Below are 25,720 nucleotides of genomic sequence, written 5' to 3' on the forward strand. Positions count from 1 at the left end.
GACATTGTGTAACAAAACCCAATAAATCATCTCACAACCCCTAGTATTCATCTTGTGACCCTTTGAAGGGATTCAATCCCCAGCTTGGGAACCACTGGATTTACATGTATGGGTCAATGACGTATAAGGATTTTCAACAACTCAATTTTAAATAATAAAAACAAGCATATCTAATGCAGTAGTTCAAACATTCAGAATGTTGTGTACCTGACAATTCATATTACAATTTGAAAGTGATTTTAGTGGGTTTTTCAAGATTAATTGGCACTGGCCTGAAAAAAAAGTCATTTGGTGCGACCATGATTCATCTTGAAATATCTTATATAAATAAAAGACCATCATTTACAAAGATTTAAAAAAAAAAAAATGCAAATACTTTGTTTCCAAACACTTTATATTACTGAAAACTTGTAAAAAAAGATGTGAAACATGTTAACTAAATTAATTTATTTCAAGATGAATCATGGTCGCACCACATGACTCTTTTTAAAGGCCAGTGCCAATTAATCTTGAAAAACCCACTAAAATCACTTAATTTCAAATGTATAATATGGAGCTTCAGGTACACAACATTGTGAATGTTTGAACTACTGCATTAGATATGCTTGTTTTTATTATTCTACAATTGAGTTGTTCTAAATCCTTATACGTCATTGACCCGTATATAGTAGTAAAAACTAGCTCCACTTTGACTAGCTACAACAGTAATGCTGCTTATACATTGTTGCATCAGTATTAATAATGTCATTTTTGATAGTTTGAGTACATTTAGTTTAGAATACCTCAACACCTTTACTTGAGTAAAGGATCTGAGTACTGCTTTCACCACTGTTTATATTATACTGATTTCAGTTTCATCGCCCAGCGCTACATCTCACTACAAAGCTGGGTTAGTAAGAACTGTGCACAGCAAGCCATACATGCAAACACACCGCCCCAACGCCACTTTCCGCCCAGGTGAGGTACTTACATGTAGCTTAAGTGGTGACCCAGTGTGTTAGCTCCAGTACCCTGCCCCTCTACCTCAAATATTCACTGCCATAATCCATTAAGGAGCCTGCCACATCAGCAAAGTCCTCCAGGACCAGGCTAGTGGAGTCCTCACCAGAGGGCAGGTCCGGGTCTGATGCCCATGGGTGGTGATAGCGGTCGTGCAGGGGGGCCTGGGGTTCATTCAGTGGGGTCTTCCTTGGTCCTTGCAATTGCGGTTGGAAGGGTTGAGACAGGTCTGGATCAGATTTCTGGTGGGCTGGAGTTTGGTCTTCGCCCTCTTGTTGAGTTTGCGGTTCTTTTGCTGCGCCACCATCACTGCCGCTGCCGCCCTCGCTGCCCTGCGAGGAGGGGGCCAGCACATGGTAAAGGCTGGGCAGGCGGATGTCCAAGAGCATGCCACTCTTGATGAACAGCTTGTTGTTGAGATTGTAGAGCTTCTCAGCGATGTCATAGCCCAACATGACGGAGAACAGACGGGCGATGTACCGCTCCTTCGATATCAACATGTAGAGGCGGCGGCGACGCCACGAGATGAAGCGGCAGTCTTCCTCTGCTGTCAAAGTCACCTGAAAAAAACAGGTGAATACCTACATGTTCATTTTAACTACCACAGAGACACATTTCCTGGTCTATCCAAATACACATTAGTTCTCAATAATGTGATGTTAATGGAATAGTTCCGCATTTTGGGAAATACACTTCGCTTTCTTCACTGGGGTTCAGGAGGTATTGGGTCATCCACCAATCAGAAGATCGGAGGTGCGATACCTGGCCCATCCAGTCCACATGTCAATGTGTCCTTAGGCAAGATACTTAACCCCAAACTGCTTCCTATAGTTGCCCCAACTGTGTGTGAATGGTAAGTTTTCCTCTGATGAGCACATTGGCACCCTGCATTGTAGCCCATCATCAGTGTAAGAATGTATAATGATATGTAATGTAAAAGCACTTTGAGTGGTCAAAAAGACTAGAAAAGCTCTATATAAGTAAAGTCCATTTACCATTGACTTGATTGAGTCAGATGAGAAAATCGATATCACTCATCTGTCTGTTAATTATACATCAACCAATAATTTGCTTGGCTTAGCATAGAGATGGGAAGTCGTGGGAAACGGCGAGAATCTATAAATGTTTACAAATGAGTCTATTATATCTTGTTTATCTCCCAAGATTCCAGTCTTTATGTTAAGCTAAGTTCCTGTCCGCTCTTAGTAACTCCATGCAGACAGACATGAGAGTGGTGAGACAAAGTGAACAAACATGCACCGCACCTAGTAATTGGCAGACAGTGAGTTGTGTGTTAGGGGGTTTTTGAAGAGTAAGGACTAACACCAGCATCAAAACAAACCAAAGTGACATTTGCATTGATGTTTATGTATGCTATGCAGCTAAGCAGCTGATTAGTTATGTTATGCCTAGACGGGACCTTAATGGTGTACTTTTCCCCAATTAATTTTTGTTTGGTGGCTAGGGTGCAGGACAATGTGTGTTTGTGTTTGTATGTTACATAAGAAGGTAACTAGTAGAAAACCTAAAGTGGGTTGTTGTTCAGAGTCTGTGGCTCTTGTGCTGTGTATCAGGATGCTATGAGGCTTAGTATGACCATCTGCTACCATCCTATGATAGAATGTTATCACTTTATTCCCCCCCCCCCCCCTTTCCCCCCCAAGCAGAACACAGGATAAGTGATTTGCAGAACAGATATGATCACAAAGATGGATTTAGTTGGTAATTGCCAGCTTGACACAAAGTGATGAGTAACATATAACTGTTTTTGTCATATGTTTGGGTGTTAAAGCTCATTTAGGCCAGTCTGGGGGTGGTCTTTATTGTGGCAAACTGAATAGTTAAGGCTGGTTTTCTAGCAATAAAGATGGTTTCTCTAGCAGCAAAAAAAATAGCAGCACAGTTTTTCAATCACAAAAATGAAGCCTCATATGTTTGCTGGAGAAGAAACGTAAAAGTATCAGATGTCTTGTGTATGAATGCTTCTCATTTAAAATCAATATTTTGTCCTTTTTAGGATGCTATTATTTTAAATATAAGTTATATATTATTTACAACGTGTGGGACACACATAGGTGGCCTAAAACCTGGACTGTGAACAATCTAAGACACTGTGGTCAAATTTACAAATATTGACAATATACTGTTCTTATACCATATTTCTGTTCATTCATTTTCTAATAACTAATCTGAAGCAGCAAGACAAGGGGACCACTACTTTCCCCCATTAAGTTTATCAATCAGATGCTAATTCAGATAGAAAGCAAAAAGTTAAAACGATATCAAAGTCTGGTTACTTGTTCCAAATCCTACAATGACAGTACTTCAGGTTCACAATTTACGACCATACTTCAGACTTCCTGCCACACATCTGCTGGTTTAAAATTAGTTTTTTTTATGAAACATGAACAAAAGCTAGATCTGCATGTCCTGAAGTGAACTGCGTGTCGAGTCATGTACCTGAAACTTTCCTTCCTCGTTCGGCCTGAGAGACTCCCACTCTGGAGAATCGAGGAACTGGTGGCGGTAGATGTAATGCAGGAACTGGCCCTCTAAAGATACATTGATCCTGAGAGAGAAGGAGAGAGAGAGAGAGAGAGAGAGAGAGAGAGAGAGAGAGAGAGAGAGAGAGAGAGAGAGAGAGAGAGAGAGAGAGAGAGAGAGAGAGAGAGAGAGAGAGAGAGCGAAAAAGAGAGAGAGATACAAGGTTATAAAGGGAGACAGGGATTAGAAAGTGATAATGAGAGCACAGAGTGAGCTGGAGGTCACATTGCAGGGCCAGTCTAAAGACCTTGGAAGTAGAGTACATATTAGCATAATTATCCCTGCTGGGGCAGCTATGGATAGACTGAACACTATAAAGACTAAGCAGAGCAATAAATATTAAGTCTTCATTAGATTTCATCATAGTTTCAGTTTTACCCTTATCTAAATGTGAATTGAATGTTGTCCTATCACTGGTCAATCACCTGACATCCACAGACAGAAATGGAAGTCTTTGCCTTTGTTAACAGCTAATTTCAAGGTAAGTCTCATAGTTACAGTTACATAACAAATAAAAAGAATATAGTTAGAAATGTCAATCATGAACAGTCATAAATATGCACTCAATAGAGCCTATCTCTGTGGTGGTTTAAAACTACTAGATGTCTTTATTTAGACCCTTTACAACAATGGGTGTTAATTAATGGCTATTTTGCTGTGTGTTGTAGTCTTAATTACCCTGTGGGGCACTTACACACGCAAGGGCTAGGGGTTTCCACTGCAGGTCCCATGGAAAACTACCCCTGCACTACTTGTACTGTACTTTGTGCCACAACACATATTTCTTAATGTCACAGCACAAATGTGGCTGAATGGGAGTAAAATCCCTGCAGCCAAGTTCCAAAACTGCCTTTCGCAAAAGAGAGGAGATTAATGGTCTCAGAATTAGATGCTCCAATAATCACATGTTCAATTATCCGTGTAAATTTTTTGGTCATACCGTGCCAAACTTTTAGATCTGAGGAAAAGGTTAATAAGATTAAACAATAATGTAAAATGACAAAACAAAATTCATTTAAGCCACCACTTGAACTTTTAACGTTTCCAAATTTGGCCCGTGCACTCAGAGCTGTCAGCTAACATCGAATTCACAGAGAAGAGGAACAGTCCGCGTCCACTCCTGTCCCCCAAGTACAAAGATATCGTTTAACCAGTTGGCACTTTGCAAAGGGACGGCAGAGTGGTGAGTCACAGACAAAAATACTCTGTTTACAACATTTCTCTTGTGTAGACTCCCAGACTGTGAGGTCTAATGAAGCTCTACTTTGGGGATGTTTTGATGAAGAGGATACATTTCCTGTGCTGGTTACACGCTGTCAACAGCATGAAAGAATCAAAAAATAGGAATATGGTTTTTTGGAATTGTAAGTTTAAAGATGATATTTGTCGATAACAAACGTATGTTAGTTTTCACTAGTTAGTTTTTCACTATAACACAATAGTGCCTTTGGTTAAATTGAGTGATTGTTTTCTCTTTCTCTTGAATTCAGTGATACTTCAACATAATAAAGTGTGTCGAATAAATGAAATGCTATATAAACGAAAAAGTGAAAAGTCTTGTTATACCTATAACCTGCTGGGTCACAAAACTCCCAAACCACAAAGGGGGTGCACACGCATAATAATTATGACTTTGAGAAATTTGTATTTTTTACGGAGATGATATTGGTAGGTGGTGATAAGTAAAGAGTACATATAGTACTTCTTGTCATCTCTCTATTGTCTGTCATGAATTCTTAAAATATGCCAAAAAAAAAAAAACCAAAAAACATATTGACTCAACTATGCAACAGTTTTACTGTACTTGAGTAAAGTGCATTCAGTAGTTTCACTTCTCCACCTGCCTAAGTGATGTTGAGTTGTACTATAAGTACACTGTGATATCACTATTGATTACAGGTGCAACAAACCACACTGAACACACCTAGCCAAAAACAGACTTTAGTCTTTGGGTAAATTAAGCTTATGTGTTTTTACTTAAAGCAACTATAATCAATATTGTTTTATTGATGATTGACGTGGTAAGTGAAAGTCTTTCAGCCTTTCAGCACATTGTTTTGTTTTTACAGGCCGCAACTTTACTATTTTGGGTCAGTGTCACCACTCTTCAACTGAAACAGGCAACTATTTTAAGGCAAAAGTGACTAAAAATATTTAAATTAAAAATTATTATCCTGGAAAGGACAATAAAATCTATCTATTTATCCATTTAAAACCACCGTAAACTACATGCCCAGTAACAATCAACAGGCGAAGTTAGCAACTAGCTGCCTGAAAATAGTGGAGTAAGCCAAAAATATTCCGCAGGAGTCAGTGGAGACCAAAAAAAAAAACGAAAAGAGAGTGAATATTCTTAGCATTAATCGAGTGGCCAGGAATATGACTCCAAATAAATGCTAATGTTGCTCTGTGTCTGCTGAATGTGTAAATAAACAACCGTAGCTAACATGATAGCCAAACCAAAATAAAAGGTGATGTCACTGTTTGTTTACAGTTTGTTTCTGGTGCCCCCAAGTGGCCAAAAAAAAATCAATGAATGTAGGTTTAAGCTAAATTTTGAATGCAGGACTGTATTTTTATATTATGGTAATACGAGTGCGTTGGTTCTGGCCAGTGGACACAGTTAGTAGTGGTGGATTGCATTACGTTGTACAGGTGTAAAGATGTACACACACACACACACACATATGCCCCACCTCCCGGACAGCATAAAGGAGAGCTGGTCGATGGGCGTCTTGCCCTCCACAGCGTATGTCTGCCCTGCCTTCAACTCCACCACCTTGTTCTCAAAGGCTCTCGCAATCTCTTTGAACACCTGGACAGGCACGCCCAACGGCAGGTACACGGCCTGATAGAGGGCGTAAAGCTCCCCGTTGGGCAGGCCCTCCTGGTGCAGCCGGTAAAGGAGGTGGCAGATCTGAACCAAGCAGGCACTCAGCAGAAGAACGTTCCAGGTGAAGACATCCAGGCCACACATCGTTAGCCAGCCCCACAAGGTCAGGCACACAAAGGAGGGCGTGAGAAAGCCAAAGATAAAGAGGCAACCATACGTCCCGCTACCTCCCATGTAGCCCAGGAACAGGATGCTGTTGCCCAAATGGTAGATGGCTCCCTCTGTGTTGTTGGTCCAGCCATCGCACATAGGGCCGAAGAACAAGCTGTCCAGCAGAGTCGAGTTGTCTCCACTCATGTTGGAAACTTCTCAAATGACAGGTTCGAGAGAGGCTTCTGGTGCACAAAACAAACAAAGTCAAAAGGAACCGTAAAGACTTCTTGTCCACAGAAATGTATTTCTGTCTAATCAGCGATTACAAGTAAATGTTTTTGTTTGAATCACAGCTTGATCAAAACAATAAACAGCTGATACTGTCCAAAAAATGTCACAAGTAAATGTTTGTTCCCTTGGCGTGCAGTGGAAAATTCTTCAATGTGAAGAAGTTCTCACGGCTCTGTTTGTTATAGAAACACAGCTGGAATGGGTTTCTTCTTCTTCTCCTCTCATTATGTGTCCCTTCCTCTCTCTCTCTCTCTCCTCTGGCTTCTGGCCCCGTCTGTCCCTTCTGTGTGTCTTCCTGTTGTCTCTATTGCTGCACTGATTTTGTCTGTTTCTTTCACCCACTGGCCTGCACTGTGGAACTAACAGCTGGAAGAGAAGGGATAAGGGAGGGGGGCGTTGATAGAGCCCTAGAAGGATAACCATGTTTGGAATTGAAACCCAAGGAGGAAAGAGTGGCGGACAGAAAGCAGGCCTTCTACTTAACATAACAGTAAGAGAGAGTGAGGCAGGAAATGGGAGGGAGAAGAGGGACCATGACAAATATATTGAAGAGACTGTGCTTTAAAGTGTCACACATTTTTTTTTTTTTTTTCTTTTGTTGAAAAAGACAGTTCCTCCAAAGCCTCAACTCAGCTGTTCTTTGACCCAAAGTTCACGAGTCCAGTTTACTTGCAAGAGAGAAGCCCCACCAGTACATATTTAGAGGCACTGACATACGTGAGATGACAGTGCAGGTCAGATTTCAGGTATAAACACCCAGCACAAACACCACCGCCTCACATATCCAACTGTCCTACCAGTCAGGTCACAATTCACAGCCAGCAGAGACGAGTTCATCTCATTGAATATTTCCCGTCTCTTTTGCTTTCCTTTTTCTTATTAGTGCAAAAACAAAGGATAAAAGAATAAAATGCATACTGTCAAGCCAAAGATCTATAGTTGTACAATTAATAACGTGTATTGTATTCCTTATACACCTATTGAGGTTGATAGATATGCACATATTACAAACTTAGAATTTTTTTTTTTAACTTGCAATGCACCATAAACATTAAATCAAATCCATCATATGTGCAATAAACTCAGCAATAAAACTTTCAGATTTTTATGTGAGATTAGAAAGAAAATATTAGAAGGAAATAGACTGAGCTTTATCCACTGGAGGAAATTAAATGTGAGTCCCATTTCCTTTGTATTAACTATATCTGAATTTTAGATATTGCAATTACTTAAAAGTATAATTTCTTCATATGCTGATCTTGTTGTAGAAGTTGAAATTATTTAAGTATGCATGCATACAAAGAATGTCTTAACTTATGTTACGATTGCATGCTTAATTAGGATGTTTTTCTGACAAGAGGGTCTGGAAATCAGATATGTTATTAATTTATGTACTTTGGGGTGGGTTTGAACAGTCATTTGAAAATGAATGGGGTCCATTTTTTTTAAAATTAGATTTGTCATGTAAACTCATACTGCCTGGGCCTATTTGAAAAACTTGTCAAGTCAAATCCAGAAAATACAAAACTCCTAATTAAAGCAATACAGGAGACCTGGAATTGCATCTAACTGCAGGAAGTTTTTTTCAATTTACACTCCATAGATTTGCATCATTGCATACATCAACCTCGCTGCAAACAGGTGGTCACATTTGGCCCGTCTTGTCAAAACAGTTGGTCGCTCAGTGTAGAGTCCCACATAGACATAGGCTGCATTGATTGATGTTGCTACTGTTAAGAGATGTGGTCACTTTTGTTCTATTTTGCCAACTGCAACATTTTTAATATCCAGCCAATTTAATGTATGCTGAATTATAACTTAATTAATTTAATAATTTTGGTTTTAAAATTGCTTTAACACTTGTTTATAAAGCGGCAAATAGTGCAGCCAGGTGCAGATTGTGAGGTGTGAGAGATCAGTGACTGCTCCGGGAACCTCCATGTACACCACTTGAATATGGTGTGAAGTGCATATAGCTCATTGTTGGACCGTCACTTAAACATTTTACTACAAACCCATCTTGAGAATATGAGCATGGACCAAACAGATCATTAAATTCTCTTTCGCTGGACTTTTCTGAATGTGTGAAATAGGTGTGCATTGCCAGGCGTGCTATAGAAGAATGCAGATTGTGACGCATTGACTTCAGCAGGGGCAGGAGTTATTTTTAATCCTAAATGCATACCAGGGACAGCAACTGTGGCAAGCAACTGTTCACAGGAGGAAAGGACCTTCAGAACTTGTTAAAATCATGTTACCATCAATAATTCTGAGTATTCTGATATGAATGTATTAAATACAAAACAAGCTTATTGCATAGGACTTTTATTCAATTTCAGACAACATTTTAGAGTCACATTTTCAAATTCTGCAGACTTTAAAAAAGAACAATTCACACAGAAGGACAATCACCCATCAGAGCCAAGAGTGCATCATTATCACATTTCCCTTCAAGCTGAGGTATAAATAGGGGGAGAGAAGAAAGGAATATCCAGGGTCATCTTCCAATCATACAGCACACTGCAGGAGAGAGAAACACACATGAGTATTTCATGTTTCTAATATTACATCGTGACAGAAACCATAACAGAAGAGAAGCAGCTCAGTCAGTAAAAGTGAACATGTCAAGTGCTTTAGCTGCATACCGCATCGGAGTGCAACCTACTACGTGTTAGTACATATTTCCTCCAGTCAATTGACTAGACAGGAGTCTCATTTACACGAGTGTGAGTGAAAACAGGAGTGAGGGCAGACAGCCAGGCCAGTTAAACTGCTGAAACATGAACTGAACCTCGATTGCTGCAAATATCTAGGCGTGAAGTTCAATACAAAAGGGTATTTGCGTGGTTCACAGAAAGGCCGGGCGCCCATTTACACACCAGACTGACTCAATTCAAGTTGGACTTAAGTTGTCAGAATGGGTTTGGCACTGGGGTTGTCAACTCAGCAGTGTCGCCGCTACATGCAAACTGAGCGCAGTTTCAGCTACTGTTTAACTGTAGTTACCCAATCAGTTTAAAATGGTAACTCAAAAGCAGAAAATAAAAGCATTTGCAAGCCTACTGCATCTTTAAACCCATGCATCTGTGTACAGTGGGTGCTTAAAGCTGCCTAGATGAAGTCAGGTAAGGTCAACTTCATGTTAATTAAAAATTACCGTAAGTGCAGCTGCCAGGAAACATCTTATAATCCCAATATATGGGAGGAAGTTGTAGGTAAATGTTTTTATTTACAGTACTGTAACAAGTATTCTCACCACTACATTTTTAACCACCTTTCCTGACATTTGTGCTGTTTTCACAGAATCCCTCAATAATAAGGCTCACACAAGTTTAAAGATCGACATGTAACCTAGTTGGAAATGTCAAGATACATTTCCGTTTTGCTTTACACTGCTAATTAGAATACATGCTGGTGCACTGGTGTTGTAGTCTAGCAGTCAAGTTTGTATCCAACATTGGATGAATCAGCAACAGCTAAAGGGCACAAATGACCCAGAATGAGAAAATTACAGTTGCATACAAGCTGATGGGACACTAATGGTTACTTGTGAGTGTGCGTACAAGCCCATGATGTTTGGATGTTTTTAAACTTACCACGCAGACACACGAAATGGGAGTTATTAAATCTTGAATCCAAGCTGTCTCATGCAGTCTTTGTGTGCATCGATGAGTGCTGTGCAGTTTTCCTCTCCCTTCTCAATGATGCTTAAAAAACAGAAAACAACAAGACATCAATTTAACCGTTTACTTCCAACAACAATGGAAAGGGTTTCAGCCTCCAGCTAAGTTCTTACCATGCATCCCTGACTTTCTTTGTTTCAGGACAAGCACAGCATGGTTTTAATGGTTTCTTCTGCTCTGTGCTGTCAGACACAGCAGCAGCTTCCACACTGGCAGCAGACAGGGTTGACATCTTCTGTGTGAACTGGAGAAATAAAGAGAGCGATGAACAATATTAGTGCCTGCTTGATTACTGCAATAGCAGGGATTATTGCATCATGAAACTCTGCAGAGCCAACAGACTCAGATGTAGGCGTGTTAAAACATATCAAGCATGCCAGTTGAGCCTTTGTGCAGAGGACTAATTACATACAATTGCAAACACCTGAATGTTGGAGCAAGTTTCTTAGTGTCCTGTTTATCTAAGTGGAGACAGCTTGTTCTTACTGCTGAATCTAATAGACTAAGTTTCTTTAATATATTAAAAAAAACACTGTTGGCTACACACACATGCAATTTGAAGGCATCAGTGAGTTACATGATTTTTTACATAAGGTGATGGTTTCCTTATCATGAGTAAAAACTAACTTGTTGCAGCCTTATTCATACAGAGTCATTACATCCATTCAATGACACTGACAGGGTTGCTTACATAACTGATGGAGAGCATACTGGTAGACACACACACACACATTTAGAACATTATGATTTTTAAATACTAAGCTTTGTCTTGTGATAGCAGCACCATATGATTATTTTTAGATTCGTTGTGGTTGAGTAACGTTATCATTACCCAACTCTGGACACGTTTCATAACGCTAATGGCTTGCTAAAGTTAGCTAACAGAAGCTAGCATTGATGCTATAACGTTATACAAGAGAACAGTTTAACTAGCAGTGTTCACAGCACACTAAAGACACGATGAAGTTAAATAAAAGTACTATTTAATAACCGCTGCAGCAGTCTTACATAACTTACTTGAATGGAGGCAGACGAAGAAGCTTCACCTTCAAGAATGAACTCGCACCGGGAACGAGCTCACGTGTTGGCTTTTATACAAACTCACGTGATTGCAAAGGTCAACAGAGACTTCTGGGATATGTAGTAGTTTTGTAACAATTGAACTACAAGGACATTTCTGGCAGATAGCTGTACATGTAAGCACGGCAAATACACACCAGAGCATGAGTGAATGTACAGTAAGAAGCTTGGTACATGCATATATTATAATGTTTATCCCATGAAAGTGAGATGTGTATGTTATTATCTAACCTTTTATCCTTTCTCTGCATTTTTGAATCATTACTGAGTAGTGGTGGTGATGGTGCATCATAAAGCTTTTGCAGCTTTTTTTTTTTTTTTCTGGTCTATTTTTCTGTTGAGCGTTTATTTATTTATTTATTTATTTAAGTTATTTACATTGAAAACAGATTAAAACAAATCTTAACTGAAGGCCAACTTAGCTGAAACTAAACTAACTAACTAACTTCAACTTTGTGGGAGCCTATCAGATAGCCCTACATTTTATTATTTTTGTATGTTTTTCAAATTGGGCTTTTATCACTTCCTCGAGCTTGGTGAGCATTATCAATTATCAGTTAATATAATCATCATCAATCAAAACACAGGCAGAAAAGAAAGAAAGAAAAACACGCATTTATCCTACTGATATCTTATTCAAAAATAACATAAAATCATGCAAAAGTGCACATGTCCACATGTGTTTTATAGTATGAAGCAAAAGGGACATTTCTTTGCATTAAAATAGTTGTCATTTACAGTATATGGAAGTCTGAGTGCATAATTAGTTGTATAACTATACCTAAACACTGCTTATAAATAACTGTTGTCATTTATACTTGGGCAAATGCAGTGTACAAAAGATGACGAGAACCTGACGTTAAATAAAACCAGGAATTGCTAAAGAATTGCAGCCAACCAAACAACACGAAACAAAATACAGTTTTAAATACTTGGTTTAAAAAAAGATATAATTCATTACACATAAAGTAAACAAAAAATTACAATGAAGATTAAAAAAAAACATACAGTATATTCAGGGTATACATAAGTCCATTCTGTACATCAGGGCAGAGACATCATTAAGTTAAATTATTCAATTATTTTACAGAGACGCATTCTGGACAGCAGCAAGGAAAAACTCACCTTTAACAAGAAGAAACCTCAAGCAGACCCAGGCTCTAGGTCTAGGTTCTTTAGGTTCAGCAAACAAGAAGTGATGCTTTTGAATGGTCAGTCAGTTAGTTACATGTGCCCATTCCACTTGGACTTACAAGATGCCAAATTACAGCTGCAGTGGTGAGACATATGTCAAACACAGATAAAAAGGAAACTCCTCACATTACATTGCAACACTGTACTGAGCTCTATAAATAAAATAAGCCAGTTATAGTATAAGTATTAAAGTATAATAATATAAAATGTGGCTATTAAAACATAAAAAACTGACGATGTAAATATAAAAATGATAGATATAATTTCATCATTCATTAAAGTAAAAGTGTAAGATTCATAAAAAAAAATATGGATAGCAGGCTCTTAATAATGATGCTACATGTTCCTAACGAGTTGACTGAAAACTAAAAGAATCCCAATCAACAAACTACCCTTTTTTTAACCCAGGTACATTTCGTCTGCGTAAGATAAAGATGAAATGTTTGAAGACGTGATTAATACATCTTTTGTACATCACTGTGAAGTCCCCCATCTACACACTCCGTACACACTCACACGCGGCCCCCGACCAATGAAATATTAATACAATGAAAATTAATCATTCTGCTGCTCAAAACTGATGAAGTTGCTGCTACTGCGCCATTATTCATGTATTCATAATATTAAAATTCAGATAAACCTTTCTTAAACTGCCATATAACTAACCTCAGAAAAGACCCAGGAGCAAAAGAAATCTATCCGCTGTGGAGTCATCAACTGTCTCTGAAACTTACAGAATGCACCGGATGATAATCTGGAAGGAGACGCTGATGAATTTGGTTATTATGGATCCATCGAAACGTCATCGAGGAGGGACACAGCATCACAGGAGTTCTATCATTTCATCTGGTGTTTCATCAGTACTTGTTACTTATGTTTTCTTCCAGATGAAACGGTGATGGCCTTCATTTTAGCCATGCTGAGTACAAGACTCATGCAGCCATGTGGTGGAGTGAATGAAGTAAAAACAGGATGGATTAATTTAGGGCCTTCTATCATGTGTATGCACCATGTACAGTAAGTGGGAAAGTTAAAAAACCAACAGATTCAGCATTTGTGCACTTAATGCATGGAGCAGCATCACTGAAAACACCAATGCTAACTTAAAACAACATTAAGACCTTTTAATTGAATTCCTCCTAAAGTAATGCATGTGTATCTTGATCACATGCTCGCTATTGTGTGAGAGGTAAAAAAAAAAAAAAAAAAAAGTCCTACATGACCTACATGAATCCTCTTTTTTTTCTATTCCTTCCTGTTTTGTACAAAATTGCAACATTCTCTGGCGTTATCATCAACAAAAATATGTTTATCTATTATTTTCATCAACACCGTAATACTCTAACAGCTGTTTTCCTGTGTTGTGTTATCTGCTGGCACAGCCCGGAGAACCGTGTTATTCTTCGTTCAGCGTGGCAGCTCATGTGGAAGAGGACAAGTGCTTCCAGAAAAAAACAACTTGGACCCCAAGGCTTCGACGGAGGTGTGTTGTAAAAAACTGTGTTAGATAATATCTCTGTTAGTCAGTTATTCAGTGGAGAAGTAATTTAAATATGATGTGTCATTGTTTCATAATGCACATGTGTGACAACTGAAGTACAAAGCTATTTTGGTGCTTTCATTTATATTATGCTTTGGAGAGGTCTTCAAAGGTCAATAATAATCATTGTGGTAGTGAAAGCATAGTACCGTCTTCATAATTGACTAATATGATCGCTATTTTTCTAATTAATTATATAGTCTATAAAATGGAAAATCATCATAAAGTGCAAATTGGATAATTTAAACAGAAAAGCAGCAAATCCTCCCATTTGTAACCCAGAGAATGTTTTCCATTTTCACTTCATTAATTACTAAAACTGTTAATTGAGTACTACGAGTTGTCGCTTATTTTTCTTTTCTTTTTTATCAACTAATCAATTAATCAACTTTTGTGTTTTTATTCTTTGCTTCAATAATTCAAAAATAAAGCAGTGTTTGTGTAATCGCTCATGTTTTGTCTGTACTCTTTGACAGATATCATATCCTGTGCTGTAGGAAAATTGATGCTGGTGGGTAGAACATACAACAACAGTAGCTTGGGGGGAGGGGGGGGGGTTGTTATATGAAAAATGTTAATTTTGTGACCTACAATAGGATAGATATATGTGTTTTCATGTCTACCGGGTGTCCTGTGCGTCACCGAAGCAAAGCGGCGCGTAAGCAGAAGCACTGACTCACTTATTCTAGTTTGAGGGCCAGCTGTGTGCTAGATAAATGAGCAGGTAAGCATATTATTCATTTGTTCTGGTCAGTATGATAGATATCCCCCTTATTGCAAACACCCTCTGCTGCAGACTATGCTGCTTTTCACAGTAGAACAGTCCTTATAGCGTGGCACTTAACACCCACTACTGAAAAATTTACAAGAAGAAGAAGCGAAATACCTTTCAAGTTACTTCCAGTTTTATCTGAAGTCTGTCTCTATTTTTGGGGCCTTTTTTCTAGAAATCTGCACCCTGAAGGAGGATAGGTTAGGGTAGGAAGGGTTGACCGTCTGTCACTCCTTCTTCCTGTCTGCACAAGCTGCTTCAAGGCAGAAAATGTAAGCACTGTTTGTTTGTCTTTATTTAATCAGCAGCAAAGAAATATTCTCCCACGTATATCACAATAAACTTTGTCGGAACATGGACGTTGTCACATATCAACACGGTGAAGAAATCAAGGCAGTGAGCCAGAAAAAAACTCAACATCTTTTATTAATACAGTGTAACATCATCTGATGAGGGATTGCAGTGTTTTTTCAACAACAAGTTACATAAAGAGTACGTCCACAACAGTTTTTTTTTTTTGTGGCTATTTTGCTAATGTGACTCTTAGGGAGCAGGTCAGGGTGAATGGTTTGGCTTGTCTGACCAAAGATCATGGTTCATATACTGCCTGCTGTTTTTAACCCTTGTGCCTCATTTTAGAAAAAATGTTACACTTGGCTCTTCGGGGACCAAATGGTTTGCATCAAAAGAAAACATTTCAATTATTTCCCACTTTCAATTCATTATTTTTTTTAACCAACATCAGTCCTGATAATAACTATAAAATATTAATTCATTTTCAGGATTTTAACCCCAGTTTTTTTTTTTTTAAATACTCACAGCTTAATAACCAACTGTAAATATACTGCACGTTTGAAGTGTACATGCATGTGTGTGTGATTGGATGCATGAGTGAAAGTGGTTGCGTGTGTGTGTGTGTGTGTGTGTGTGTGTGTGAGATAGATAGAAAGAGAGAGACAGACATAATGCTATAAATACAGACCTGCAAGGCAAGACAAATTTTCCATTTGTAGCTGCACATACACACATTTATGTATACACACTCACGCACACACACACACATTAATTTTTCAATACACACATTACACACTCTGACACCCATACCAACAGATCCAGGTCATTTTGGACACAATCACATTTTTCACTGGTCTGCTGTGCATGCATGAATATACAGGACAAGCAGGACTGTATTCTCCTATAGGCAAACTACAGCTAAACAGTGTTATCTGGTGGGGTAAAATGAATGCAGGAATACATGAAAGAGTCATATTTTGGCAGGGGGATCAAAAAATGTAATTTGAATAGGGGCATATTTGTCCCTAAGAATGTTGGCGCAGCATGTTTTTCTATATAAAATCCTTGGAAAAATTGCTGCCATAAGCATGACCACAGCCCAAAATGATCAAATGAAAAGCTAAAAATGTCCTTTGTGAGGGGAAAAGGGTTAAACAGTTGTAGTTGCCTAAACCTAACCAGAGCTTGTTGGTCTGACCCAACGACAGAACACATACTCTCACTCAGCCTTTCCTACCACACACACCGACATGTCGTGTTTGATCCAGATCCAGTTGCCAGAGAACAAGATTGACGAAAAGATGAAAAATGCAGCTTATATGTAATGCTTTACCGTTACAAGCTAATAAAACAAAAGCTATAGTAGCTTTGACATTCAACAATTTTTACTAAACCACTTATCCTGCTCAGGGTCACAAGGGCTGAAGCCTTAGTGCACCTGGACAGATTGGCGGGTCTGTCACAGGTTACAGGGCTAAAGACATACAACTGTTTCTGTGACACAGACTGAAATGTCTAAAAATATTCTAAAAAAAAAAAAGCACCCAAAAAAACCCCAGTAATCTCATAAAATGCCTTTCATATTATTAGACACATCTGATGCACTAAGCTGCCCGTAATTTACCTTACTCGCTGAGCATGACGCACTCGGTTAATCTCAATGCACTACTCCTCTAATGTCATTTCTGTTTTTCATTTCTCAAACTTTCGCCTGGCATCGAATCGCACGTTCGACCCCGAGAAAAATGAAAAAGATCCGGCCGGATAAACTCCCAATCTGCTACTCTGTAATCCTGGAAATGAAATATCTCTGTTTTTGTTTGGGTGCTGATGTGAAATGTGTAAACAAACAATACGCAGGAGCCGGCTCATAGCTGTGAGTATAGTATAGTGTACGTACAGCATCAGGTAACACGGTACAGTGTTTAATTACATACTCTGGTAGAGATGGCCCAGACTGAACACGTCCCTGCACACGCTGCCACATGTCTAATTCAGATGACAATAATAATGATGCCCCCCCCCACCCCCTATCCTCTACTGCAACGCACACACACACACACACGCACACGCACGCACATACACACATCCATTGTCTTCTGTATTAATGTGCTGGACCTTACTCTCCTGACACGGCTTGATTCATGCGGGGGGATGAGACACAGATACTGAATAGTTGATGAGCCGGGAGAAAAAGAAAAGATGTGGAGGGGTGGGGTGGGGGCAGAAATAGAGAGAGGCAGATGGAGAGAGAGAGAGAGAGAGAGACAGAGACAGACAGAGAGGAGGGAGAGGTGGGAGGGAGCAGAAAGACGGGTACCCACTCGCTCTGCTCCACACAGCTTCAGCAAGCCTAGAGGTTGGGAGAATTGATGGAAAATTACCTTGTGACCAAAAAGGGAGGTTAGGACTGGTTGAGGAGAACAAAGTCAGACTCGGCTCGTCCCGAGGAGAAGAGGAAGCAGAACGAAGAGAGGGAGAGCGAGGATGACCTGAGCGTACGGATGATCAGAGGGGACCAGAGGTCGGCCATGGAGAAAGTAAAAGGTCCCGCCGTGGGATGCACCACTGCAACCTGTGGATGGAGATCCCTGCTTCTCCCACAGCTCAACAGACAGTCCCTGTACATGTACGGCAGCGAGGTGGCCGTGGAGACGGAGTGCATGCGGCAGCTGCAGAGCGGAGTCTTTGTCATTCACCCGTTCAGCCTCATGAGGTATTTAATGTATCTGATAGATTCAGGCCAGTCCTGTAATGAGCCACAACATCCACTTTGAGTTTCTTTAAAAGTTGTGTAGTTTCTCTAATTAAATATTTAGTGCATTTTCCTCCCAGATTCATCCAGATTCATCTCATCTTAATAGTTTTCTCCGTTTTGCTTCTATATGCATCACTAACATTAGTCAAATATACAACAGTGCAGTCATTTAGTAATCATAATTCTGCATTGATAAAACAATTATGTTTTTAAGTGCACTTCTGAAGGCACAGTTAGAAAAACATCTGCAAAGGTGAAAACAAAAACAGAGAGAAAGATATAATTAGCATTCAATTGTAAAGAGCATAGAAGCAAAATGAGTAAAAGTAAGAAAATGATCATCCAAAGGTTAAACATCAATATGGGAGAAGTTTAAAATCACAAGGTGATTTCAAAGATGAGACTGGAGGATTACAGGGGGGAAAACGTGGGGTGTCTGTGAAAACATGTGTTCCCAAACAGCTGGAGTCACATTATCCCTGCAGATATTGTTATTATTAGTCTGTAATGTGATCAGATGGGGTGAAAACAGAGAAGGATTGAAACAATTGGGATCACAGAGCAGAGTTATTTGAGCCTGGAAATTGAACCCCTGGCTGAGTAGATGTGCAGTTACAGTATCAAAGTATTTAGTGTGCATAAATCAGCTTGCCTTACCGACTGCTGCGGGACTGTCTAATGAGTCCTTCATGGCAAATGAACTGAGACTTTTCCACTCCAGACCATACGTGGAAAAACAAGATCTAAAGGGTTAGTCAAAAACTCACGCATATGATTTCTGCTCCTTTTTTTCTTGCAGGAGTTACTACATTATGGTCATGATGGCCATCACATTTCTGAACCTGATTGGGATTCCCATGGAGATAGCCTTCCTGGATGGAAACAGTGGAATGGCATGGGAAGGTTTTAACGTGTTTTCAGACACGCTGTTCCTGATAGATGTAGCTCTGAATTTCCGAATGGGCATCATAGCGGAGGACGGCGAGGTGAGAGTGGCTGTACTCTATTTTCAGATACAATCTGGAGGACTATAATCCCTGTACAGACAAGCACATACAATCCATCTCTGCCCCATCTGTAATCTACTTGATACACGAAAGGCTAGATTAACAAATACCCCTCAGCCCCCTCCTTCCCTTTAGCTCCTGGAAATGGGAGATATTGGCACCTGCTGTTTGATTTTGTAACAGGGATCATGATGTATGGGATACATGAGAAGTATAACATTTCCAATTTAGTATTAAGTTGACTGTATCATGCTTGTTTTCATCTGCTCGTGCTTTCTGACTTCTGATTTGCCAATCACAAATGACCCATCTGTGGTGCTTTTTTTTTCTCTTCTTCTTCCTGTTGTGTTTGTTCTGAACCACGCGAGCATCTGCTTTTTTGTCAGATTTATTCTCAGTCGGTTCCCGTCTCTATCAAGCCAGTTTAAAATATTCATGCACGAGCTTCGGCGACAATTTCGACAGCGCTGTCACGTTAATGCAGATTTCCTCGGAGCGCATTGTTAAACTCGTCTGACCCTTCTGTCTTCCCTTAATTTTGGACAAATTCCCAAAATATTGGTTCAGTTCAAGTATTAAATTATACATCGCACATGCTGCTGAGCATCTTCATCCATCTGCTCAATCTGCTGTTCTCTTTCACAGGAAGCTATTCTGGATATTAAGCGAATCCGAGTGTGTTACCTGAGGACATGGTTCATACCGGATGTTATAGCTGCTTTCCCGATCGGCTACATACTGCTGTTTGCGGTAATAATGAACCAGCTGTATTTTTTTTTCCAGTTCAAAATACAATCATGCATTTAACTTTACATGATTTGTTCGATGATTTGTAATAATAAGCTTATATAACAAGAGGAGAGTACCTTAACATTATGATGCTAAAAATCCAATTCAATACAATAGAATACACCATAAATTAAAAAAAAAAAACTATTTTTTTAAGCATGAATCGAGTGTCTGTATTTGATCACTCCAGGATTTACAGTACCACAATGATGACAACCCTTCCAAGACCAACAAAATGATGAGGATACTGATGTTTGTGCGGATCCTCAGCTTGATCAGGCTTGCTCGAGTGTCCAGACTGGTCAGGTTCTTCAATGAGGTGGAGAAAGTAAGTTTCAAAGGGCCGGGGCCAGCCTTCAAAGATCAACTTTGAAATCAAATCAACCTTTACCTTAGATTCAGCTCTGATGACAAATCTGATTTTGACTTCTTAGAATCCTGGTTGTTAAACATGAGCTGACATATTGCTCCTAAATCGACTGTTGGCTTGTATTAATGCTACATGTATGTTTTTTTTTTTGTTTGTTTTTTTTTAGCATTTTTCTGTTTCTACTTGGCTCATACAACAGAGGTCAGGAAATAGGATACCTGAAACGTATCATGTAATCTCATAATGAAAGATAATGTATCTTGGCTCTGATCTCAGTAATGCATAATTTATGTTGTAGGTAATTTGTGTGTGACTCTCAGCCTTGAACTAGTACTTGAAAAAAATTCTGGTGTGTATTTTGTTACTGTTGTGTTGTTACAGGGACCTCTCACTTTGACTTTTTTTTTTTTTGCAACCTCATTTATTAATTTTACTCATATGTTTTTCATATCAGGTACATTCATGATTACATTGTACTGCCAAACTTAAGCCAAACATTTGAACCAATCCGTGCATTGTAAACATGTATCACACGTTACAGACCAGTTTTTTTTGCACAGTTTTCCTGTGCAATTAAAGGAGTAATACAAATATTTTGGTCACACTGACTGTCAGTTTTAACTCCAAATAAAGTAGTTTAGATAATCTGATCATCTGAATGCTTGTTTCGATGACCTGTTTCACCTGTCTTTAGTGATTTCCAGATGTCAGCTTTTACTTAGTCATTTGTAACATTAACTAAAATGTTATCATTACAGAAAGAACCGAAATGATCCATAAAAATTAGATATGAAAAGAAGACTGAAGTTGAATAAAGCAGAATTATCCTTTGAAGTGAAAAACTGTGTCAAATCTGCACCCTGGATATTACAACTGGCAATATTCTGCCCCTTTTGTGCCATGTTTTTTCTCCTTCTTTCCTCTTTTTTTCAGAAAAGGAGGAGTTGTTGTAACTTAGCCAGTGAACAAATATAATAGCTTTCTGTCTAAAAATGAGATATTCTGATGCTGTTGATATTACCATTTTGCCAGTATGTAATTTGGCTTATTTCATGTCCTTCCTTCCATAGGTGTCAAATGCAAACTTGGAGGTGGTCCGTCTGTTCTTCCGCATCTTATCTCTATTCATGATGATTTTCCTGTTGTGTCACTGGAACGGCTGCATCCAGTACTTTGTGCCCATGTTGGAAGAGTTTCCCTCTGACTGCTGGGTCCGGAAAGAAAACCTGATGGTAAAACTAATTTCATAAAACTTTCTTTAGACAGAATGAAGGATGATGGTTGTAGATTAGGTGTTTTGAATGACTTGATTAATGTGTCCACTTTAAAGCCCATGGGCAGATTTCCCAGAGTTATTTCTCAATGGATATTTCCACAAAATCTTGTCTATAATCTAGGATTTAACGTCTAAATCTCTGTATGAGAGACTGTTTTCTTAACTCAAGTAATTTTTCAAGCAAAAGTACAACACTTTCTTTGGTTCCAGCTTCCACCACAGGCCTTCAGATTGGCCCAGGGTAAAAAAAACAGCAACATGCAAAAATGTAAAATCTGGAAAAAGAAAAAAATACCTATAAAGAGAAATTGGTTTAAAGCTGATTCTCCAGGAAAAGAATAATAACTTGGTATTGTTCAGGAAATGTATAAAGACATTTTGTTGTTGTGAAGCTTCAGACCTACAAAAAAATATCCCTAAAATATCCCTAAAGATTAAACACTTTTCTTCCAGAACGCCACAGTGAGCGTGAAGTATTCTTGGGGAGTTTTCCGCGCTCTCTCCCAGATGATCGCTCTCTCCTATGGCTCCATGGATGCTCCAACAAGTTAGAATTATTGATTGTTTATATCCAGCGCTAACACAATGCAGGTGTATCGTAATTCTCTCTCTCGGCTATAAATACCCACCATTTCACACTAAACGAGCTCCTGTGTCGGTGTCGTGTTCCCTCAGATTATGTTGAAATGTGGATCGTCATGGTCAGCATGGTGTCCGGCTGTCTGATGTATACCGTCCTTGTGGCCAACGCTACCACCATGATAGCCAGCACCGATCCGGCAGCAAAGGAGTACAAGAGCAAGGTCCTCCCTCATCAACAAATACAAAATAATTCATAATTAAGCATGGAAAGTGGTGCCTCCTGCCTGAAAACACTGTGACTCTCCACAGATGAGCCGTTTGGAGCACTACATGACCTTCATGAAGCTCCCACCAGAGCTGCAGCTTCGTATCAGCAACTACTACCAGGCCCGCTACGGAGGGAAATGGTTTGATGAGAGGGACGTCATGGACACGGTGTCTTCATCACTCAAAGAGGTACAGCTTAGAACTTCATGCTCATCATTGATGCTGCTTTTATCTCATTTGTTTGAAAGAAGGTTCATACTGTAGGATGCACCTCATATTGATACCAGTGTTAAGTGGCAATAAGAGCTGCAACTACTGATCATTTTCTTTATCAATTAATCTTTTGATTATTTTCTAGATTCATCTCTAGATCATCAAAGTTATTGTCCTTCACATTCATATATTGTACTTTAAGATAAACTCATTATTGGTTCTTTATGTTTGTTATGTGATACCTATGCTTTGTTGTCCCTCAGTCTTTGGTCATCTCATAGATTTTTTTTTCCACACAGTGTCTTATAATAGTCCTGCATTTTCCATGTAACATAATACTTTTGTTTGTTGCATTTTTTTCCCAGCAAATCCTGGAGGTGATGTGCAGCCGGCTTCTGAGAAAAGTGCCAATTTTTCAGAGTAGAGACGAAAACTTCATCAACGCCATCCTCCAGAAATTGGATTACGATGTTTTCCAGGAGGGAGACGTCATCGTGCGACAGAACGTCCCGGGAGACCGCATGTTCTTCATCGATCACGGCCAGGTCCTCATGGAGACCGATTCCTACGAGAAGGAGCTGTGTGACGGAGACTTTTTCGGAGGTGGGGTTGGATTTACTCTGATAATGGAATATTTGGAACATCGTGTAAAATATTTAGTAATTTGATAAGTGATTAAGAGACAGAGAAAGACAGGGGCATTTGAAGTGAAAGAGGAATAAGGAATGGAGGAACATCATAAATGTTCATAAATGGGTCACATTAAAGGATTTAACACACATATTTCACACAGTTGTTAGCCCATTCGACTGGAAACTATATTCTTTTTGCTCTAGTAAAATACAAACTAAGACTTCATGCATTCTTAAACCCTAGGAATAGTCACGGAGGAGTTGATACATTTTATATCAAGGACACAGTTTAAAATTTGCTTGTTACATGGGTATTACCTAACCTTAGAAAAAACTCCTAGAAACATCTGGATTACCTAAAGCAAAAGCACAATAAGTACAGGAAAAAAAATGCTGACATGCCACATGAGATTAGATCAACATGATATAACTGAGAATTTGACCTTGGTAAAGAAAGTAAAGAAAAGGTCCACTACCAACTTTTCAAACCTTTGTATTAATCTATGGCAAAATAATCTTAAGGGGTGACACAAATTACAAAAAAGACATATTTTCTCACTTACCCCTTGGTGGTATCTAATCATGAGGATAGTTTTTACTTATCAGCACTGCAGCAATGTGTTTCTGCAGAAACAGTGTCTCTGATAATCCACAGAACATGCTGGAAGTAAGCTTTTCAAAAGCCCTGCAACATAACTGCAAATAAGAGTAGTAATCCAAGCTAAAACTGTGTCAGAGAGGTGTCAACAAAGGTATATCGCAGGGCTATTGGATTCCAGTCCATTGTTTGCGGCTATCTCTTTTAAGGACATCATACCAAAATCCAATTTTAAAAATCATTCAGTTATTTGTCTCATGAAACACTTACCAGTTGTACTCCGGATAATCCACAGACCACACCATGAACTACAACCCTGAAAATGGTCGAAAACATGTTCTGTGGATTATCTACAGTAACAGGGATAATGTTTCTGAGATGAGTTGTTTCATATGTTTAAAAATGTTTCATATTTTAAATCTATCTATATATCTGAACTGTTATATTATATATATATATATAACTGTGTAAATGGCTTGATACACCTATTAATATTACTACTGTGAAGTGGAAGTAGTGAGTCTTTCTGGTGGCTTTAGGTTGAGATTTTAGGCAAGTCTAGTGTGAATTTTAAAGTTTCACTTTTTCTATTGCTCAGCATCACAGACTGTTAAAAACTGATGGGCGTAGCCACCTTGACAGCACCCATCGGTGTGTGGACTCCAATTCTGAAGCTTCAAGTTCACATTTTGAAGGTCACCATTTTGGATTTTTGGAGCCAGAATCAACCATATTTGGACAAGAGAATGGAGCTGACCTTAGCGCTAGCTGATATCTGGTTAGCAAGGTGTACAGTTTAGGTTTACAGTCTATGGTTAACTGTGAAAAAATGCAAATGCTTATTTTCACTAGTGAAAAAACAAGCTTAAAACCATTCAAACAAAATGTACTTACTGGAAAAAAACATCTGACTACTTATAGGGTCTTTTAGTACAACCACACACTGAATAATACTTTGTTACAATTAGGACTGAAATAGCAGCGGCTTGGGCTACACCTATACTCTGTGGATCTGGGGTTATGCCATGGTTAAGTTATGTAAACAACGTCTTTGTGATAGCAACTTGCCTGTGACAGCACCCGCCTCGGCGCAGCGATCCCTTTAATTATGCATAACTTTAAGCCATACTGAAATTGAAATGGGTGGAATATATAAAAATGTATCCTGTACAGTTGTCATGAAAAGGGAGATTAGCTCTAGAGACCACAACTATTTTTGTAGTGAGCAATATAAAATATGCTTATTCCTGCTGTATAGTTTTAACACTTTTGGAGTGACCATTCAAGGAAGTGCAGTTTTTCGTACTTCGCCCTGCCGCAGCTTAATTTTTCATTTCTTCATTTTTCCATTTTTATCACTTCGCACACACACAGTATACAAATGCAAGTCTATGTTTGTTTGCATAAGTAAGCAAGAACATTTTTTTAATTACTTCCAAACCAAAGCGAATAAATCTATCTTTTCCAATTGGGGGATTTGTTTAATTCTCCAGTTTTAAGTGGGATCGGGTCCTAATCTTTTTGGCAGCAAACCTCAGCAGCATTTGGAGCTAAGCAGGCTTCCCGAAGTCCGGTTATTTAATTTAGGATTAATTGTCAGGTCTCATCCCCGTCATTAGGGTTTACTCGCTCATTAACCATGCTCTTGTGACTCCCTCTGTGTGTTCAACAGAGACATGTGTGCTGACCAAAGGCAAACATCTGGCCACAGTGAAGGCGCTGACCGACTGCCAGTGCTTCTCTCTGTCCTGGGACGACTTCCATGATGCGCTGCAGGGCTTCCCAGAAGTCAAAAAGGACGTCGAAAAAATGGTTCTGCTCAACTCTGATGGCGGACATGTATAA

The 25,720-nt window shown here is 39.1% G+C and overlaps 3 protein-coding genes across 4 annotated transcripts; 1 reads left to right on the plus strand and 2 right to left on the minus strand.

Moving 5' to 3' along the window:
• Positions 1–1,007: 1,007 nt before the first annotated feature.
• popdc2 (popeye domain containing 2) lies at positions 1,008–6,733 on the minus strand. Its single transcript, XM_062431277.1, has 3 exons — positions 6,240–6,733; positions 3,460–3,568; positions 1,008–1,559 (listed from the first exon to the last, which is right to left on the minus strand). Exons 1-3 carry the CDS (start codon positions 6,731–6,733, stop codon positions 1,020–1,022), a joined length of 1,143 nt encoding a protein of 380 aa, XP_062287261.1. The 3' UTR covers positions 1,008–1,019.
• Positions 6,734–9,129: 2,396 nt separating this feature from the next.
• Positions 9,130–11,598, minus strand: LOC133992594 (cytochrome c oxidase copper chaperone). 2 transcript variants are annotated; one of them, XM_062431280.1, is made up of 4 exons: positions 11,521–11,598; positions 10,617–10,747; positions 10,420–10,527; positions 9,130–9,340 (listed from the first exon to the last, which is right to left on the minus strand). In XM_062431280.1, exons 2-3 carry the CDS (start codon positions 10,733–10,735, stop codon positions 10,443–10,445), a joined length of 204 nt encoding a protein of 67 aa, XP_062287264.1. In that variant the 5' UTR covers positions 10,736–10,747; positions 11,521–11,598; the 3' UTR covers positions 9,130–9,340; positions 10,420–10,442. The 2 variants fall into 2 exon arrangements, with proteins under 2 accessions (XP_062287264.1, XP_062287263.1); XM_062431279.1 differs by having other exon boundaries at positions 10,417–10,527.
• A 6,289-nt stretch (positions 11,599–17,887) lies between these two features.
• On the plus strand, positions 17,888–25,720 carry hcn5 (hyperpolarization activated cyclic nucleotide-gated potassium channel 5). Its single transcript, XM_062432227.1, has 10 exons — positions 17,888–18,099; positions 18,941–19,127; positions 19,794–19,898; positions 20,128–20,265; positions 21,378–21,539; positions 22,037–22,130; positions 22,259–22,386; positions 22,475–22,621; positions 23,011–23,248; positions 25,548–25,720. The coding sequence occupies exons 1-10, from the start codon at positions 17,888–17,890 to the stop codon at positions 25,718–25,720; spliced, it is 1,584 nt and encodes a 527-aa protein (XP_062288211.1).

This window comes from Scomber scombrus, chromosome 13 (genome assembly GCF_963691925.1).
Source record: "Scomber scombrus chromosome 13, fScoSco1.1, whole genome shotgun sequence".
In the NCBI taxonomy this organism is placed as follows: Eukaryota; Metazoa; Chordata; class Actinopteri; order Scombriformes; family Scombridae; genus Scomber; species Scomber scombrus.